This window comes from Mustelus asterias, chromosome 1, assembly GCF_964213995.1.
Source record: "Mustelus asterias chromosome 1, sMusAst1.hap1.1, whole genome shotgun sequence".
NCBI lineage: Eukaryota > Metazoa > Chordata > Chondrichthyes > Carcharhiniformes > Triakidae > Mustelus > Mustelus asterias.
In genome coordinates this window covers 132,876,057-132,895,617 of record NC_135801.1, presented here as the reverse complement: position 1 = coordinate 132,895,617, position 19,561 = coordinate 132,876,057, and the positions used below count along the sequence as shown (strand labels likewise).

The 19,561-nt window shown below is 43.1% G+C and overlaps 1 protein-coding gene across 1 annotated transcript in view; it reads right to left on the bottom strand.

The window, feature by feature from the left end:
* Positions 1-13,536, bottom strand: part of LOC144510845 (transmembrane protease serine 9-like) — a 47,031-nt gene extending 33,495 nt beyond the window's left edge. The window contains exons 1-7 of the mRNA XM_078240864.1: positions 13,476-13,536; positions 11,519-11,681; positions 9,738-9,879; positions 7,858-8,133; positions 2,730-2,928; positions 2,080-2,225; positions 122-243 (exon numbers count right to left, since the gene is read on the bottom strand). Coding sequence (XP_078096990.1) covers positions 122-243; positions 2,080-2,225; positions 2,730-2,928; positions 7,858-8,133; positions 9,738-9,879; positions 11,519-11,681; positions 13,476-13,536 — 1,109 coding nt within the window. The remainder of the gene's footprint in view (positions 1-121; positions 244-2,079; positions 2,226-2,729; positions 2,929-7,857; positions 8,134-9,737; positions 9,880-11,518; positions 11,682-13,475) is intronic.
* Positions 13,537-19,561: the final 6,025 nt, after the last annotated feature.

Sequence of the window (19,561 nt, the reverse complement as noted above, 5' to 3'; positions counted from 1 at the left end):
GGAGAGCTCCACATTTGTAAAGGTGTCACCCAGCTCACTTGCACCCTCCACCAGTTCAGGTACACACACCTTGTTAGGTATAAATGGTCATTCAGGCAGTGTCTCACATTCTGGTATTCACCGCATGAACATGTCTCCGCAGCAAGAGGAAGCAAGTTCAGCTGAGTTCTCCAATTTGAGGATGACTGCTGGGGAAGAGGCATCTGTGAGCTCCGAGTCAGATGTCGAGCCCATGGAATCAGCCTTCCAACTCATGGTGGAGAGTCAGCAAAAGGCGGGAAACATTAGCAGCGACAGAGCGGCATGTGAGTCAGAGCAGTCTATCTGTCTGCTCTCTGGTGAAGTGGTGACCATGTATGCGTGCAGCGAGGTCACCAATGAAAGGATGGTGGACGTCACAGAGACACTCATCAAGAGAATGCCTAGACCTGCACTCCATCATTGTTGCTATGGGTGAGTTCATGGAGTGGCAATGGGAGAAGGGAATGGGGCAGATCAACATTGCACCACATGCCCCTTCCCCTCAAGGAGTTAGGCCGGTGCCCAGCTGGACACCTCTGGTCATCCACTCAAGACTCTCAGAAGTTGTCTACTCCCTCTGAATCCCCTTGGCCTGTGACTCCTTTAACCCAGTCCTCTGTCACCACAGAGGGAGTAGTTGACCCACCGATGATAAAACAAAGTAATCCAGGGCCCTCAGATTTCCAAAGGCCGGCTGCTGAAGTTATCAAAGACAACAGGGCTGACAACTGCACCGGCTGCTGCACCCCGGCTGCTGATGTCCTTGGAGCATCTCAGAGACATAATCGGCTCCTTAAAAGCAAGAAATTACTTCTAAGTGGTTGCACGGGGAACGCTGTCACTGTATCATCTGTAAATATATTCACTCTCACTAAATAATGTCGAGTGTTGTCTTGCAGCATCATTATGTAGGCTTTGTAAGGCCTCTCAACCAACCTCCCCAATATTCTCAGTTCAGTTGCTCACAGCTGCTGATTGTGGAGGGAGATGTGTCTGTGGCCGGGCCTTTCAGAGCCTGGTGCAAGCATTCCCCCCCGTGCATGTGGGGCCTTCATGCATCACACACATCTGACTGCCCCGAGCTTTCCCAATGCTACTGCTGGGGTCCCCTTTCTGTTGTCCAGTTGAGCTCACCCACATCTCCACCCACTCACTGACTGAGCTCCCATGCGCCGAGGCACTTTTGCTCACTTGTAATTTCAAAGGAAATGGTCATCGTTCACTTCTTTGTCGGCTCCCTCCTCATTTCCCTTCCTCCATTCAGCCATGTCCTTTCCTCAATAACTGTGGGCCTCACCCCTGCCAGCATCATCTTCCACCTCCCCACAGCTAGCCCCCTGCCTGAACCATTCTCCTTCAGGAATGTCCAGGTGAATGTACACATTATCTACCTGCCTGAACACCCCTCCCCATCCAGATTGATCACCCCAACCTCCTCCTTCCCACACTCCCTGTCTGCATTTACCTCCGTATCCCCACCAACCCCCCTCGCCATCCCTTCTACTGATACCAACACATCCTCACCCTCCCACCCTACTGACTCCCTTTGTCCCCCTCACACTTGCTACCCCATCAGCCCACACCGACTCTCAGTTCGCTCCCGGGAAGCAATCATTGACTCCACAAATCCTTCCCCTACGCATTCACCTGGACATTCTTTACATTGTAATGCATGCAGGCACATATCATCACACACAGGAACAGGAAGTATTCATTTAGCCCAGGAACCTGTTCCACCATTTAATTAGATCATGGCTGATCTGCATCTCAACTCCATTTACCCTGTCTTACTCCAATTCTTAGTCCCTAACATAAATCTTTCTTGAGGATGGTCTCGATTACGACATCTCTCAGATCATCTGGCATGTTCTTCTCATGCCAGATAAGGGAAGCAAGGCCATGTATTGGTGTCAATGGTTCTTTGGTGGGGATTCTATCTACTCCAGATCCCTTGCTGCTCTTTAGCTGTCGGGTGGCCTTTTCTACCTCGTGCCGTGTTGGGGTTGTGCTGAGATGGTGACGGGTAGCATGCTGTGGGATGGAGTCAGGGACACTCACATTGAAAGCAGAGTCTCTGTTAAGGTGGTCTTCAAAGTGCTCCTTACAGAGGGAGCTGGCTGCCTCTTTGCTCTTGATGAGTACCTTTCTGTTCTTGGCCATCAGTGAGGTGGGACCCTGGGCGTTTGGGCCATAGGTGGTCTTGACTGCGTTACAGAATGGCAGGTGTCAGAAAATTCTGAGGAAAATTGGGAGATGGAGCAACCACACTATCTCACACCATTTAGGATCTGGACATTAGCTCTTTGGTGTTTTGGAGAATTGTTAACCGCAGAATGGTAATTATGCTGCTGGTATTGTAAGCTTCAGCCTCTATTTAGAAGTTCAGTGCTTTACACGTTCTTTTGATGTAGAATCTCACAGCTTCTAACCTAGGTTGGGCTTTCTGTAATACATGTCTGCTCTGTTACTCAAATTTCACTTGAAAATCTCACTTACTCACAAAAACAGCTCAGCCCACTTTCACTCTTCATAACCTCCTGTGAGGATTAAAAGTTAATAAAGTATGACCCAATTCACAGTGAGTATTTCACATTTCAGCTGTTTATTATGTTTTATAACAGAATGCTGCACAATGTACTGAAGGTACGGGGGAAATCATGCTGAAACTTTCTGCGCAAAGCAATCCAAAACAAGTTATTAAAAGTAAAACAGAGTAGCAGGACTCTCAATATTCTCAACAGCCGTCATGTTGTAAGCTTGCACACCAATTGTTTTCTGAATCCAGTCCAGGTATTTCTTTGATATGAGAGTGTAAATCCCAGGCTTCTTGGGATCAGCGCATCCACGGCCGTATGACACAATCCCTTTGTACGCACCTTTGCAAATTAAAGGACCACCCGAATCACCCTGGAAAAGAGAAATGAGAAAGAGAGAATAATTAAGTAGAATTGGCTAATTAGTGGCGTGTTCAGATTGCCATATTAAACTGTGCACTGTACTGATGTACATGTCAAGACTTACAGGAATTTCAGTTTGTACTTGCTGAGAAAATACATCATTGCAATTAATCTCCTTGGTCCAGGAAATATCATATCTCATCATCCCTCTCATATCCTGCTATCAAACATTTTATCCAGTCCCAAACCAACCCACTCTTGAAATTGCTGCTAGAATTCGTCCTTACCACCCAGCAATCCACTCCTGTTCCTCTCTTTTCAAATTTAGTGAAGCATAAATAATCTTTTCACTACCAAAAGAGTGTTTCGAGATACAGGAAAATAGACTTTTAAATCAGATTTGAGTGGAAGATCTATCTCCATGATCTGGGCTACCCTGAACGTCTTCTATTGATTCAATTTCTAATCATGATTAGCTGCGACAAACATGTGTCCCTGCATTAGGGCTTTCTAGAGTATCGGGGGAGCAGCTTGTGACAGAGCCTACCAGGGAACAGGCAATTCTGGGTTTGGTGACGTGTAATGAGGCAGACTTGATTAGGGAACTTAAGGTGAAGGAACCCTTAGGGAGCAGTGACCACAATATGATAGAATTTACCCTTACTTTGCATCAGTCTTCACAGCAGAAGAGGCCAGTGGGATGCCAGAACTCCAGGAGAGTCAGGGGGCACAGGTGAGTGTAGCGGCCATCACTAAGGAGAAGGTTCTGGGGAAACTGAAAGATCTGAAAGTGGATAAATCACCTGGACCGGATGGACTACACCCCAGGGTTCTAAAAGAGATAGCTGAGGAAATTGTGGAGGCATTGGTGGTGATCTTTTAGGAATCACTGGAGGCAGGGAAGGTACCAGAGGACTGGAAAGTAGCTAATGTAACACCGCTGTTTAATAAGGGAGGGAGGCAACAGACAGGAAATTATAGGCCGATTAGCCTGACTTCAGTCATTGGGAAGATTTTAGAGTCCATTATTAAAGATGGGATCGCAGAGTACTTGGAAGTGCATGAAAAAATAGGACTGAGTCAGCATGGCTTTGCCAAGGGGAGGTCATGTCTGACAAATCTGTTAGAGTTCTTTGAGGAGATAACAAGGAAGTTAAATAAAGGAGAACCAGTGGACATGATTTATTTAGATTTCCAGAAGACCTTTGACAAGAAACCACATAGGAGAGTGTTAAATAAGTTAAGTGCCCATGGTGTTAAAGATAAGATCCTGGCATGGATAGAGGATTGGCTGACTGGCAGAAGGCAGAGAGTGGGGTTAAAGGTGTCTTTTTCAGGATGGCAGCCGGTGACTAATGGTGTGCCTCAGGGGTCGGTGCTGGGACCACAACTTTTCACAATATACATTAACGATTTGGAGGAAGGAACTGAAGTCACTGTTGCTAAGTTTGCAGATGTTACAAAGATATATAGAGGGACAGGTAGTATTGAGGAAGCGGTGGGCTGCAGAAGGATTTGGACAGGTTAGGAGAGTGGACAAAGAAGTGGCAGATGGAATACAATGTGGAAAAGTGTGAGGTTATGCACTTTGGAAGGAGGAATGGAGGCTTAGATTATTTTCTAAATGGGAAAATGATTAGGAAATCAGAAACACAAAGGGACTTGGGAGTCATTGTTCAAGACTCTCTTGAGGTTAACGTGCAGGTTCAGTCAGCAGTTAGGAAGGCAAATGCAATGTTAGCATTCATGTCGAGAGGGCTAGAATACAATAGCAGGGAATACTTCTGAGGCTGTATAAGGCTCTGGTCAGACCCTATTTGGAGTATTGTGAGCAGTTTTGAGCCCCATATCTAAGGAAGGATGTGCTGGCCTTGGAAAGGGTCCAGAGAAGGTTCACAAGAAAGATTGCTGGAATGAAGAGCTTGTTTTACAAGGAACGGTTGAGGACTCTGGGTCTGTACTCATTGGAGTTTAGAAGGATGAGGGGGGATCTTATTGAAACTGAGAGGATACTGCGAGGCCTCGATAGAGTGGATGTGAAGAGGATGTTTCCACTAGTAGGAAAAACTAGAACCAGAGGGCACAACCTCAGGCTAAAGGGATGATCCTTTAAAACAGAGATGAGGAGGAATTTCTTCAGCCAGAGAGCGGTGAATCTGTGGAACTCTTTGCTGCAGAAGGCTGTGGAGGCCAGGTCATTGAGTGTCTTTAAGACAGAGATAGATAGGTTCTTGATTAATAAGGGGATCGGGGTTATGGGGAAAAGGCGGGTGAATGGGGATGAGAAAATTATCAGCTATGATTGAATGGCGGAGCAGACTCGATGGGCCAAGTGGCCTAATTCTGCTCTTATGTCTTATGCTCTTATGGTCTTATGGGTCTTTCACTACCAGCATAAACTATTACTTTCCAATCGTTGTAACAGGTTCAAGGACACGTGTTCTTTTATCAAATCATAGAAACTTACAACATGGAAGAAAATCAATCGACCATCATCACTTTGAAAAGGCAATTATGCTTAGCCCCATAACCTTGCTTTTTGTTGGTAATCCTGTAACTGCCTCACCGTTAAGTACCCGTCCAACTCCCTTTTAAAATTATTTATGGATTCAGCTTCCACCTTTTGAGTTAAAGCATTCCAGATCCTGACAACTTTCTGAGTGAATGAAATTTTCCTCAGCTGCCCTCTAGATCTATTGGACATGATTTAAATCTACAACCCCTGGCTGTACATCTACTTTCTCCACCTGATCTATGAAATTCTTTATTGTCTTGAAGACCTTTATTTGGCCACCTCTTAATGTTATATGTTCCAAAGAGAATAGTCTAATTTTTCCAACCTTTCCACATAAATATAAACCCTCATGCTTGGTAACATCCTGATAAACTTTTCTATCTCTTCTTGAGCCTTTGTAACTTCCCTGAAATGTGACGCCCAGCATTATACTCAGTACTCCGGCTAAAGCCTAACCAGTGAGTTATAAAGATTTCCCCTGATCACTTCACTTTTATATTTGATTCTTCTGCTTAGAAACCAAACTAATATGCTTTTTAAATTACCTTATCAACTTTCTGAACCGCCTTGAAAGATCTGGGCACAAAGGTCTCCCCTGCTGGTTTACACTTTTCAAAATGATCTACTTTATGGAAGAATATTATCTTTCCATGTTAGTCCTCCCAATGTTTAATATGGAACATATAGTATCATAGAATGATGACAGCACAGAAGGAGGCCATTTGTCCCATCATGTCCATGCCAGCTCTCAGCAAAACCACTCAGCTAGTCCCACTTCCGTGCCTTTTTCAGGCAGGCCTGAATTTTTTACTTCTGAGATAATTATCCAATTCCTTTCTGAAAGTTGTGGTTAAATCTGCCTTCACTATCTTCTCAAGCAGTCTATTCCAGATACTGACCACTGATTACTTCACATTACTCTGCATTGAACTCCATTGCCGGAATTTTACCGGGGAGGACACGTCTCGCCGAATGGAATTCTCTGTTGGCCTCAGGCGGGATTTTATGAGCCTCGCCTGAGCGAGGTTGTAAAGTACCAGTACATCTGTCCACATTTTGGCCCATTTCACCATCCTACCTGTGTCCTCCTGAAGTTTACATCTATCTGCATCAAAAGCTACGGTCTTGCGAAGTTTTACATATTCTGCAAGTTTTCTAAAGCGGTTCCATATGCCCAAGCTTATGTTGTTAATAAAAAAAATTTAAAAATAAATATCCCAAAATGCCTGGGGAACAATACTGCAAACCACTTGCCAGTCTGAAAATCATCCATCCAACACTATCCTTTACTTCCTGTCACTGAACCAAATCTTTACCCATACCTTCCCCTTATTAACATGGACTTCAACTTCTCAACAAGCCACTGGTGATTAATGTTGTCTGAAAGCTTTTCAGGCATTCTTCTCGGCTCAGCTTGCTGTGTTGCCCTTTAGTGGGAGGTGTCACTTTGCTTGAGTTTTGAGTTGGGGCCATTTGAAACAGCCTAACATCTTGCCTTTGTTATATAGATCACAAACAATCCCTCTGGCATCCCCAGCAAAACCTTAGTAAGTCATTTTTAAATGACTTATTTGCTGTGGATCACTCACAGGCTTTGAATGAAATTTCAAGCATTCTGGATCACTGGGTGGAAAATATTTTTTGATGTTGGTAATATGTAAATCTCTTGACCTGCGATTACCCTGAAAAACATTGCAGTGGAATGTAAATGTTTGTCTCATCTTTCAATCTTCGTACTTCGTCATGGGACTCGAAATCCAATATTTTTACCAGTGGGCAGTATCTCCATCAACCAAAACTCTAATGAAGGGAAGCCAACTTGATACAGGGCAAAGAGTTCCAGGAGCACAGGAAATACAGGGAGAATGGATCTTAAGTTTTTAAGGCAAAGACAGATAGATTTTGAATAGTAAAGGAATTAAGGGTTATAGTGAGCGGGCGGATAAGTGGAGATGAGTTTACAAAAGGATCAGCCATGATCTTATTGAATGGCGGAGGAGGCTCAAGGGGCCAAATGGCCTACTCCTGCTCCTAGTTCTTATGTTCTTATGGTTCTTCCATGATTAGGGTGATTTATATTTGTACAACTGTGGACCATTTGTTTATCATTTTAAAAAAATTGTTCTTGAGATGTGGGTGTTGCTTCCAAGGTTTATGCCCATGCAAGTTACCCTGAGAAGGTGGTGTTGGTGGGCTACCTTCTTGAAGCACTTTTATGATGCAACTGATGAGTGGTATCCCTGCTATTTCAAGGGCAATTAAGAGTCAACATTGATGATGATGCAAGATTGAAGGTGCATAGAGTGCATACTGGATAATGACGGCAGATTTCCTTTTGTAAAATAAACTAGTGAATCAGCTGGGATTTTAGAGACAATCCAAAAGCTTCCTAGTTACTGATACCAGCTAACACAGTATACTCACCTTGCATGTGTCTTCTCTGCCTTTGCTGTCACCAGCACAGATCATGTCCTGGGTTACCTCGGGTTTATGATTGTAATAATCCTTACTGTTGCATGTTTCACGATCTATTATAGATAGCTTCACTTCTTTAAGTGTGTCAGATGGAGATTTGGAACCTATAGTTGTTAATCCCCATCCCGCCGCTGTACAGCGAGTTCCGGGTTTCACATCCGCACCCTTAGCTTTCGGTAGTTTGTGCAGTTTCACAAATTTGTTGATCTTTGCTTCATTGAACAGCTATGGGACAATAAGAATGAATTAATATTTTTGCCTTTCAAAAAGTGAAGACCTTGTAGTATCGATTCCTTACAAAGGAGGTCCGTAATCTTCTCCTTACAAGAAACCTGCTTTGCAAACATCTCCCCTCTAAGACTGAGTACTCTGACTTGGACTTGGATCAGTCAATGGTTCCATGGGCACTGACTGCTCTCTGCTCTGGCTCTCCAGATGTTGTTTATCATTTATGGGCCGTGTTGGTTATTGTTGTTATCTGGAGGTTCACAACGCAGCCCAACCCAATTCACATCCAACACCCACACAGCAGCAATCACCGGACAATCTGGAGCAGGATTCCCAGTTGGTTATTTTTCAATTTGCAGTCTGAGGGTGATTGAAACCATTTGTAGGAAAGTAATCGCTGTCCAAGCTGGCAGTAATTAAGGTGAATCTGGGATTTTCCTGACCTGTGTGTGTGATCTATTTACTCTCTTCATCAACATGTAGATATCCATGTGTATGACCACCGGAATTCTACCGCCCCATTCACCATGAAATTGGAGTGGGCGAGGGGCTGACGATGCTCCATTAACCTCGGGCGGGATTTTCTGGCCTTGGGTCGAGCGAGCCAGAAAACCCCTCCCTTGTACATATCTCCCAATGGCACTCATTTTGCATGGTTTGAAGCATATACTGTTTTGTAATTCTTTTTAGACAACCAAAGAAGGACTATGGGAATTGAGTAAAAAGTGACCAGGAGAACTCAATTTTAGTTAAGTTTCATTAATTTTTGATTTAAAAATTTAACCATATGAGCCATATTTTGAATGGGAGCAGGTGTGGTGCTGGAAAAGGGTGGAGGGGTTTTGTTCAGAGGGCATTAAAGGCAGTAATCCAGGCTGATAATGTGGTTAGAAAAATGCTAATAGAATTCTAGGTTCCATCACAAGAGATCTAGAAAATAAAAGGCAAGAGGTTATAATGAGCCGATAGAAAACATGAATAAGGCTTCAATTAGAGAACTATGTACCGTTTTGAACTTCACATTGTCGGAAAGATAGGTTTTGAGAGAGCACTTCATGTGGAGGAAAGATATACAATCATCCATGATAAGAATTGATAGCAACAGTTACTATGCTGGGAGTGTGATAGCATGGCACCTTTAAGGGTGATCGTTCGCGAGTCACAAGACCTGTCAGAATGAAGTACGCAAACCTTGGCCTATTGAGTGTTATGGAGTTCACAGGGAGGTGAAATCCTCAGTGTAAGCCAGGGAGTCGGTTGGGCAAGAACCGTATCAGTGTTGAGCTTGTATATATAGTTTTTGCTGCTGTTGTTTAATAAATCACCATTGTTAAAGCTTCCTTGTTGTATTATCTCGCACTACAATGGGCGTTTAAATAGAAACTATCAATATACATGGCAAGAACTATAGTACTTTGTGTGCTTAAGTCTGAATTTTTGGCAATGCATCAACTGACAAAAATCTGTTCCATAAACGTTGTTCAAAGAGATTGAAGATGTGAAGCTGTAGCTTTTCAGTGAAATGATAAAACTTCTGCCTTTCTAAATTACAAGTTTCAAACATCACGAACAATCATGAATGAAAGAAATAAGGTTCATACTTCGAGCAGCATGATGTCATTTTCCTTAGTTTTTCTGTTGAAACCTGGGTGGGGATATTGCTCCTTCACCGGAAGCTTTTGTTGACTCTTCTCATTCCGTGAGAGAGAATGAGCTCCAAGAACTACTCGAATAGATCCTTTGCTGAGTTTCATCAGAAAGAGAGATAATTATTCTTTACATTCATTAAAGAAGACAATTTCCAGAACTTTGTCAACCAAATAACAACCAAGTTCACAAACAGTGGAAGAATATCAGACCAAACAAAATTAACCAAGCCCCACATCATTTGCTACTGTTTTCATTCCAGTCAAACATTGACTCGAGAATGCAGTAAAAGGCCACCTAGTTCAATTGGTTTATGCTGTGATAATACTCCACATGAACTTGTTCCCACTCTAGCTCTTCCCATCCCGGTTCCATATATTCCTTTTTCACTTCATCTTCATGAATGCAAATCTTCTGCATTTGATGCAAACATATAGTAAGGCAGATTTTCCCAGTGGGCAGCATGGTGGCACAGTGATTAGCACAGCTGCCTCACAGCACCAGGGACCTGGGTTCGATTCCCGGCTTGGGTCGCTGTCTGTGTGCAGTCGGCACGTTCCCTGTGTGGATTTCCTCCGGGTGCTCTGGTTTCCTCCCACAGTCCGAAAGACATGCTGGTTAGGTGCCTTGACCATGCTAAATTCTCCCTCAGTGTACCTGAACAGCTGCTGGAGTGTGGCGGCTCAGGGATTTTCACAGTAACTTCATTGCAGTGTTAATGTAAGCCTACTTACGACTAATAAATAAACTTACTTATTATTCTATTAAGAAAAGCACAAATTGTGGGAAATCAGTAGCAGCTCAGTCAGTACCCGTAAAGTTGGCATTTTAGTGGAATATTCATCCTCAGATACTGACTGATCTATTTATCTACTCATCTGCTGTGCATTTCCAGAATTTTACCTCAGATTTCCAATCATTGCATTTGTTTATTTTGAACTCTAGTGTAACTACAGCAATTTAGTTATTTGTAAAGAAAAGAGCAAACATCGGATGTGTGACTTTTAACAAGGGAATTAAAATAAAGTTCAAAACATTAGTAAGGTCTTCATTCCTGAAAACAAAGGGAGTTCTACTGGCGAAGGGGAGTACCTCCTGGCTAATAATTTGGTCGCGGCTGTGAAATCAGATGGTAATTTTTTGTGCATATGGCACTGGTGCTCTGTCGCGGCATTAGGGGTGTACCTATGCTTCGTCCATTCAATGCCGGATTCTCTCAGCTGTTGGGATCTTTCGACCTTCAGGCATGGTGCAAGAGAGTGAGAATCAGTACCGGTGAATCACCACAAGAGTGATGGCCATGCCGGGGGGCTCAGAGGCTATTGAAGCCTTTGGGTGGTCGGAGACATAGCTGGGTAGTGCCCATGTGGCAAGGCCCACTTGCGATACCTGCAGTAAATAGTATGGTTCTCTACTGGTAGGCCATAGTTAATAAATGAAATAATGTTTGCAACTGCAGAACTATACAATTATTTTCCATCTGACAACTAGATTGTATGAAAGTAAATAATACTATATCTTGTATGTATATGTACATTGTTTTTATATCATATCAAAGATCATGCTAAAGAAATATATGCCAATAACACAATTCTGTGTGTAACAATAATGGTGTGGCTACAGTGTTTGAAACTGATTATTTTATGTGGGTTAGATGAGGTTGATAAGCACTTTATAAATTTCATTTAACAATCATTGCACAACTTCATGTAGACGTGTTCACACGATAACTCACAATTTACAGTGTGCTGCAGTCAGTACCCATCTATTTCTGATCAAAGTCCCTCCACACACATGTCTATAGTTGTTTGTTTCACTGTCATATTCTTGGATAGACGCCATATAAGGTTTTGAATGGGGCTTAACTTCACGGCCTCCGATAATTTCCGCACCATAATCTGTATTAAAAATATGTAGAAGATGTGGAAAAACTATTAATCAGTTGAAACGAGTACTGAATTAGCATATGTAGATTTTTACATGTGTGAGTAACCATATATTTACATTTTATATAATTTTTAATATAAGTAAATCATTCTAATGAAGATGAGATGATAGTGACTGCCCTTGACATCAAGGCAGCATTTGACCAAGTGCTGAAGTCTATTAGGAATCAGGAGAAAATCTCTTCACTGGTTGGAGTGAAACCAAACACGTCTCTGACAAAGGGTCATCCTGACTTGAAACTTTGGCTCTATTCTCTGTCCACAGATGCTGTCAGACTTGTTGAGATTTCCAGCATTTTCTGTTTTTGTTTCAAACACAAAGTAAAATGGCTCTGGTTGTTGGAGACCAATTATTCTAGCTCCAGCCCATTGTTACAGGAATTCCTTGAGATAGTGTCCTGGCCTAACCAGTTTCAGCTGCTTTCTTATAGATCTTCCCTCATCATCAGGTCAAAAGTGGGGATGTTTGCTGCTGAATGCACAGTGTTCATTTCAACTCTAATTCCACAAATAATAAAGCGATCTGTGTCCACATACAGTAACGGCTGGACGCCATCCAGGCCTCCAGTTATTTCTAGGTTCCTGTTACACATCTATAAAACCAGCAATGAGAAGAGGCAGAAGAGCTCACTGATGAGCAATAGGAATGGTCTCCGGCAGGTTATACAGGAAGGGGACTGGGGTGGGGACGGGAAGGGGTAACAGGAGTTTTTCCCTTTCAAACCTCAAAGGCAACCCTTTAGCAGTTCCTTGATTGCGATATGATGCATATAAAGCTTTAAAAGAGCACATCTTAGAATCAGAGAATCCTTACAGTGCAGAAGGAGGCCATTCGGCCCATCGAGTCTGCACCGACCACAATCCCACCCAGGCCCTATCACCATAACCCCATGCATTTACCCTAGCTAGTGCCCCTGACACTAAGGGGCAATTTAGCACGGCCAGTCCACCTAACCTACATATCTTTGGACTGTGGGAGGAAACCAGAGCATGTGGAGTAAACCCAGACATGGGGAGAATGTGCAAACTCCACTCAGACAGTGACCCAAGCCGGGAATTGAACCCAGGTCCCTGGTGCTGTGAGGCAACAGTGCTAACCACTGTTCCACCGTGCCGCCTGGTGGGGGTGGGGGGGGAGGGTCGGTGGTGAGTTTGTGATGATCACAACAAGGGAAGGCGGGCACTCCTGATCCTCAAAGTCCACTAGGATTCCTAAACAAAAACTTAGCTTTTCCTGTCCTCGGATCCACTTTCTATATAGTTTGGCTTGGCAGGGAAACTGTCACAGCTCCCGGACTCTAGCCTCAGACTAACATTGCAGCCAGAGACACAATGATGAGACAAGGCTTTAAATAGGCTCCTAATTCCACATCACTTATTCTGCTTATCACTTGTCAGACCATCGGACACTTATTTTTATCAGTAAATATTATCAAGCAGATTAATTAGACTGTTTGGTAACAAAACATACTTGTTTTCTCCACAAAATTACCTTAGATTTGTTACGTTAGTTAAAAAATGTTTTTGTACAGCCTAAAGTGCCAAGGAATAAAGTACATTATAATGCAGGAAGTAGACATCTAGTGTAATAAATACAGAAAGGGATAAATGTTAATATATTAACAATTAAAACATTGAGAACTTGTCATAAAAATAATTAAGACATACTGATTATTAATTCAATATTATTTATGATAAATGCTACTACAAACGCACCAAGTGTAAAAGTTACATTTTGTTACTTACAGGTTGGAGTTAAGGAGACAGCAATCAAAGAAATGAGCAGAGTATTTTGCAATGATTTCATTGTCGCTTCTACTGTGATTACAAGTGAAGTTCTCGAGTAATTTATAATAGGCTCAAAGGGATGCGGTCTGTTCCCTTTGATGTCATCACTAAGGGGCTGAAACCTTTCTATTGTGAATTGATTCCATTTATGGAAAGGTACACAACAGCACCCAAGGCTGACCAGAGTATTGCGACAAATACCAAGGCATCAAGAACAGGGTACTGGGGTTTTAGTGAGGGTTCTTTCAGATTTTGGAATTGATAATTTTATATATAATTTGAATATTTCACTGTAATGTTCTGGTGGCACATATGCCATACGTATCAGGATTCTGTTGCTTATGCAAACTAAATGAAGAAATTAATGAGCACTGACTAAATCTGAGAAAATATTAATGAAGGAGGAAATTTTCCAGAAAACCATATTTGTATCATCAAACATATTTACATATTGGACTAATTGGCACCACTCATAACGGGCCAACAATGCAGAGGGGCACCCCCGGATGGATATTCGATCGGGTCCCCCCCTGCACAGCTGAGAGACTCACGAATTTCAGAAACTACGGAAGATCCCTAATCTGCCTAGCAACAGCGCGCAGCTGCATTTTAAACTGGCCAAGGACGATCAAGATCCCTATGAAACGAGACATAGAGTGGGTTATCAAAACCAAGCTATCACTGAAATATTACCAATTCGGCCAAGGCAGACATAAAAATCTGATAAACTAAGAGATAAGGATAAAAGGTTAAGAATGAAATACTCCAGACACCCAACAGGACAGGATGACATTAACACTCAATCTCACAAGCAGGAAACACAGACACGGAACAATAGGATCAATTCAAATAAGAGGACACATAGAGATGATAATGGGAAACGCATTTAGACACCGGGGCAGGACCAAGTAATCCCATTAACACGAACACACACCATACAAATGCTAATCGATGAAACTTCCTAGGGACTTTTGAAACTGACAGACCACTTTATACATTGTGTAAAAAAGCATAATCAAATGTTCCCGTGCGAATTTGGATCCCTATAAAGATCCAGAGCTGATGTGATTTAATTGAGGTCAACGTGGCCAAGCCACTGTTTCTGAGCTGGCTACGGGGGTCTCCCTGGGATCCCAGTAATTGTACAATAAAGACACGCTTTGAACCTTGATTTGCGACTCAACTTCTATTCTGCACTGGTAAGGGATATTTCCCTACAACAAAATGGCGTAGTCGGCAGGATTTGATATCTGACTTCTGACTGATGGCCACAGTTTGAAAGTCGGGATCAAATTTAAACGAATCTGATACAAATCCAGAGCAGTCAAAGGTGAGTGCAGGTCTCCGTTCAAAGTGAGGTACCTTTAAGGGTTAGGGTTTGTCTGTTTTAAGTATTGTTGTCTTGTAGAACTGTATAATCTTGCCTAAGTTTTTAAATTGAAACAGAAGTCCGCACTAAAGAGGTACAGGTCAGAACGACCGCGTGGAAGAAGGTAAGTAACTTTTAACTTTAATAGGAGTAAAGGACCAGAGGTAAAGATAACAGGTTTTGGGCTATTTGATAACAGGAATTAAGACTAATATAAAGATAAGTACCGCATGCAGAACTAATTGGTGTAACTAACCCAGGATTGTAAATGAAACCGCTGTCTGTGCCAAGGCAATAGGACAAGGGAGTGCTTGACTCAAGGTGCCCTACCCTAAACTGGACGTTAAGAGGAGAAATCTCCCACGCTAAGGTTGGGTTTTGAAGCGGGCGCTAAGAGGCACAGGCACTCAGGGTGCAAGGCACGGACAGTGTAAATCGGGTAACAACACTGACTCTGAAGGGACGAACAACCTCAGAGTCGATACAGTTACTAACTATAACAGGGGCTTTGATAACAGAATACATGTGTGTAAGTGTTGAGGAAAAGGGGACCCGATCCATCCTGACCAAGAGACACGACGACGGAGGATCCATTAGGGACCCGGGCGGAGTTTGATAACCTTGTTCGTCTGTAGGGAACACCACAGCCCATAGCAGGATACCCGGTTTTGGGGTAACGGATCAACCCTGCTAGTGGGGGTGGTGGCCGAGCGGGAGGCGTTGTACTTAGAGGGGCTGGGAACAGGGGCGGACAAACCCACTAAACAACCAGCACACATCCCAATAAGACAACACAAAATAGTCCAAGCGTGAGGTGTCAGGAATAGTTGGGGGAGCCCAGGGGAAAGAGACCCACTGGAACCTCACTACGAGGCCCTACAGCAATACAGACGGTGCTGGGGCAGTATCAGTGACAGGAGATAAGGGAGAGAGTTGAGGCACTTTTACTGTAGCAGCCAGCATACGGGGGTTGCAGGACTGCTAGACAGAAAAATGGCAGACCACGTTGTTAAGGGAGAAACTGCAGTAGCTCTCATTTTGAAGTATCTGTTAGCCAGAGAAGCGATTGTTGCAAAGATGAAACGGAACGGGTGGAACGCATCACAAACTTTAGAAGATCAAAGAAAGTGGGTAGACGGAGTTAAACGGGACAAAACAAAAGTAATGGGAGTAATATTAGTGACCCAGTTAGCTGGACTAATTGAGGAAGTAAATGCTTCAATGGAGGAGAGACACAAAGAGACAGAACAAATTAAAGTATTACAGGAGAGAGTGAGGGAATTAGAACACAGAAGACACACTGCGGAGATAACGCAGAGATCAGAGGAAACGGACCCTCGGCGCCCATACGAGTCAGTGCAGAAACATACAGCCACTCCAGCATCAGAAGAAAACGTAGAAAATTATAATCTAGCGCCAGTCACGAGAGGAGGGACGTTAGCACAACCAAAGGCAACCTATAAGCCTTTTACGCCAGGGGAAAGGCAGCAGATGGATAGGAGAGATCTTAGTTTTTGTATTTCAGTGTGTTTGTGAGATCTGGTAGCTTGTCGAATGTAGGTGGTTGTTGTTGTAATTAGATTGAGAGCAGGGAGCTCTTTGTTCCTGTGGAATGTTTGCTACAGGCAGTGGGTGCAGTGTATTGCACCTTGGTTTAGCCTCAGGGGGCTGGGAGAGTGTTAAAACTGTTAAAGATTAAAGTGATAGGATTTCTTGAATTTACTTCTGCTTTGAGTTAATTACAGTTTGGAAGAAAGAAGAATAAAAGCGATTGTCTTAATCAATGTTCTGTATTCTCTTTGAATGTTTTACACTCATCCCAGTCTGAAATGATAAGTTTGAATGAAAAAGGATGTACTGTGGAATGACTTTTGGAAGCTTCCATGTGTGTGTGTGTGTGTTTAAACAAAGTGGTTGCGTGGATGCTTTGTTGTTGTTTGTTTTAATGTTAAGAAAGGATTTAAACCTTGGAAGGAAGCATGTGCTCTTTCCTTTGTCTTGAAGTAGAAATTATAAGAGTTAGTTGAGGAGTTAAGAGAAGAAAATAAGTTATTTTGTGGAAAGGTAGAAAAGCAGGAACAAAAGACTGAGGTCTATGAATTAGTTTAAAGTGTATCAAGTCAGTGAAATACAGTATTAATCGCAGAATATCGCGATTTGCGAACGTCAGATAGTTTAGTATTCTGAACTAGTTAAAATTATGTACTGCCGTCGGAATTTCATGAGCCATCAAGGTTCAAGGTTTGCCAAATATAAAAGCACTGCAAAGCTTAAAACCTAGCCAGTTAAGAAACCAAAATGTTCCTAATCAAATAACTGGTATGTATTGTACCTGCTTTGATTTTGATTCGGCGCCTGTTACTTTTCCTAGAGTGCGGGGGTTTCGATCTGGAGCTCAGTTTAAAAAAAAGAAACGGCTTAAATTAAAAGGGTTTGGATATCACGGGTACGATGTGTAAAGTGGTATGATACAACTGCCGCTTGATTATTTTTATTATACAGTATAGCACTGCCATATAGACACAAGAATAACATCAAATCCTGAAAAGCCTTAACCAACTTTGTATGATATATTCATATACTATATTGGGCATTGATAAAGACATAATTATTTTGTGAAGTACTGTGGTGTAGCGCTTGCACGCAAACAAATGATCAAATTAGAGATAGTGTAAGAGTACTCATATAAAGATCGGAACTGTATGGCATGTGATTTTAATGGGGAAAGCGATGTCTTTTGATAAGACTACATACAAATGAATGGATGTATCCGACAATACATCCGAGACCTTAGCACCCAATTGAAGGGGATGCGCCGGTCCGTAATTTCTAATCAGGCACAGGTCGACGCAGAGGGGGACTCAGAAATATTACCAGAAGTCCCAAAAGCCGGGAGCCGGGTATTAACAAAAGTGCTTCCTGCAAAACCAGGATTTGCCCCAAGATGGCACGGACCTTACGAGGTCATTGTTAGCGGAGATACCTGTGCCTGTATAGATATAAGGGGACAGGGGGTCTGGGAACACTGGACCCAATTAAAACTATATGAGGACAAATGAACTAAAAAATACCGTTTTGCTCATTCAACTTCCACAGGAACCAGGACCAGATCTACTATCAAGACGTCGGAACCAACTACTTTTAATTTAATTGCCTGTTTATTTTCTGTATATACTGTAATTGTAAAATACTGTTGAAAAAAAAAAAGAGCGATATGGGAACAGGGACATATCTGATAATAACCCTGACCATTGTAAATACACTCCAACATATGGGGGTTAGGGGAGCAGAACCACCAATCATGGAAGGAAACCTATTCCTGAAAACACACATCCAGATCTATGGGAATAGGACCGCTTGTTACCCCTCAGCGCGATCAGTAAACTCCCTATTCATCGCAACACCAGGGTGGCTCCCACAAGAGTTATTCACTATTGACACAAGGGGGGCACCCTGCAAAGAACATATTGGGTACTTTAAGCAAGGGATACAAGGAAGGTGTGTAGAGCTCACTGAGCCGGGAATTCTAAGGGGGACGGGACCCCAACCGGAGGAGACACTTGGGAACTACCCACAATGTTTTAAGGGAGAGGGATGGGGGTGCGTGCATGCCTTTGTCCCTAAAAATGATTCGTGCGCTGAGGCACATTGTGCTCTCCAGGAGTGCCGGGTCCGGGAAGGACACTTCACTTGTGACTGCAAGCAACAAAAATGCATTGCAGTCACCGCGGGTAGGCAGCTTATGTGTGGCAAGTGCAACGGCACCCACGTAAGCTCAGCCTCAGGGACATATCCATTTGATTCTCACCAAGAGGTACAATCAAGTGGACAGTCCAGGGGGAGGGAAGGTTCCACAAGATGGGGCCATGCGGTCAAACGACCCCGGGGTAATGCATGTTATCGGGTTAAAGACGGGTACGTGTTTTTATTTAAAAATGTATATATGACGGCCACAGACAGGCCTCCAAGGTTCTTTTCCGTAGGGACAATCAGACCTCTCACGGTTCCATGCCCAAGTGAAGGGCATGTCCAGAAACGCATAGTGACCAGGGCCATCAGCGCAGAATTTTGCTCCGACTGGCAGGCCCCTGTCACACTAGGGTCTTCTTTAGGATATGGATTTCTGGGGACACTATCCCTGGGAGGCGCCGCAGGGGTGATCAGTGCCAGTAATAGGAACTTCTTCATATGTGGACTGACCATTTTAGGAAACAACACCCTACAAGCATTAGGCGCAATTGACCAAGAACTCGCAGAACTCAGACTATACACACAACAAACGAGATATGCGGTGGACTATCAGCTAGCCAGACAAGGGGGGGTATGCACCATCATCAAGGAAAAATGCATCACATACGTACACGACGAGACACTAAACATAACAGCAGCCATGTCCGGGATACAAAAGCAATTGGATAACTTTAAACAGGGGTTAACAGGGACTGATGGGTGGTTAGGATGGCTGTTTAACACAGTTTGGGGAGCATATATTATGAAGGGATTAATCCTAGTAGTAGCCATCCTGTTCACACTCTGCCTTGGCCTAACCTGTATTAAAGTGATATGTGCAAATATTACATCAAGAATGCTACCCACTGCCAGTATCCAGATGCAAGAACTTAACAACGACACAGAAGAAGAGGAACAACGGCAAGGACAACAGCTGTACAAATCA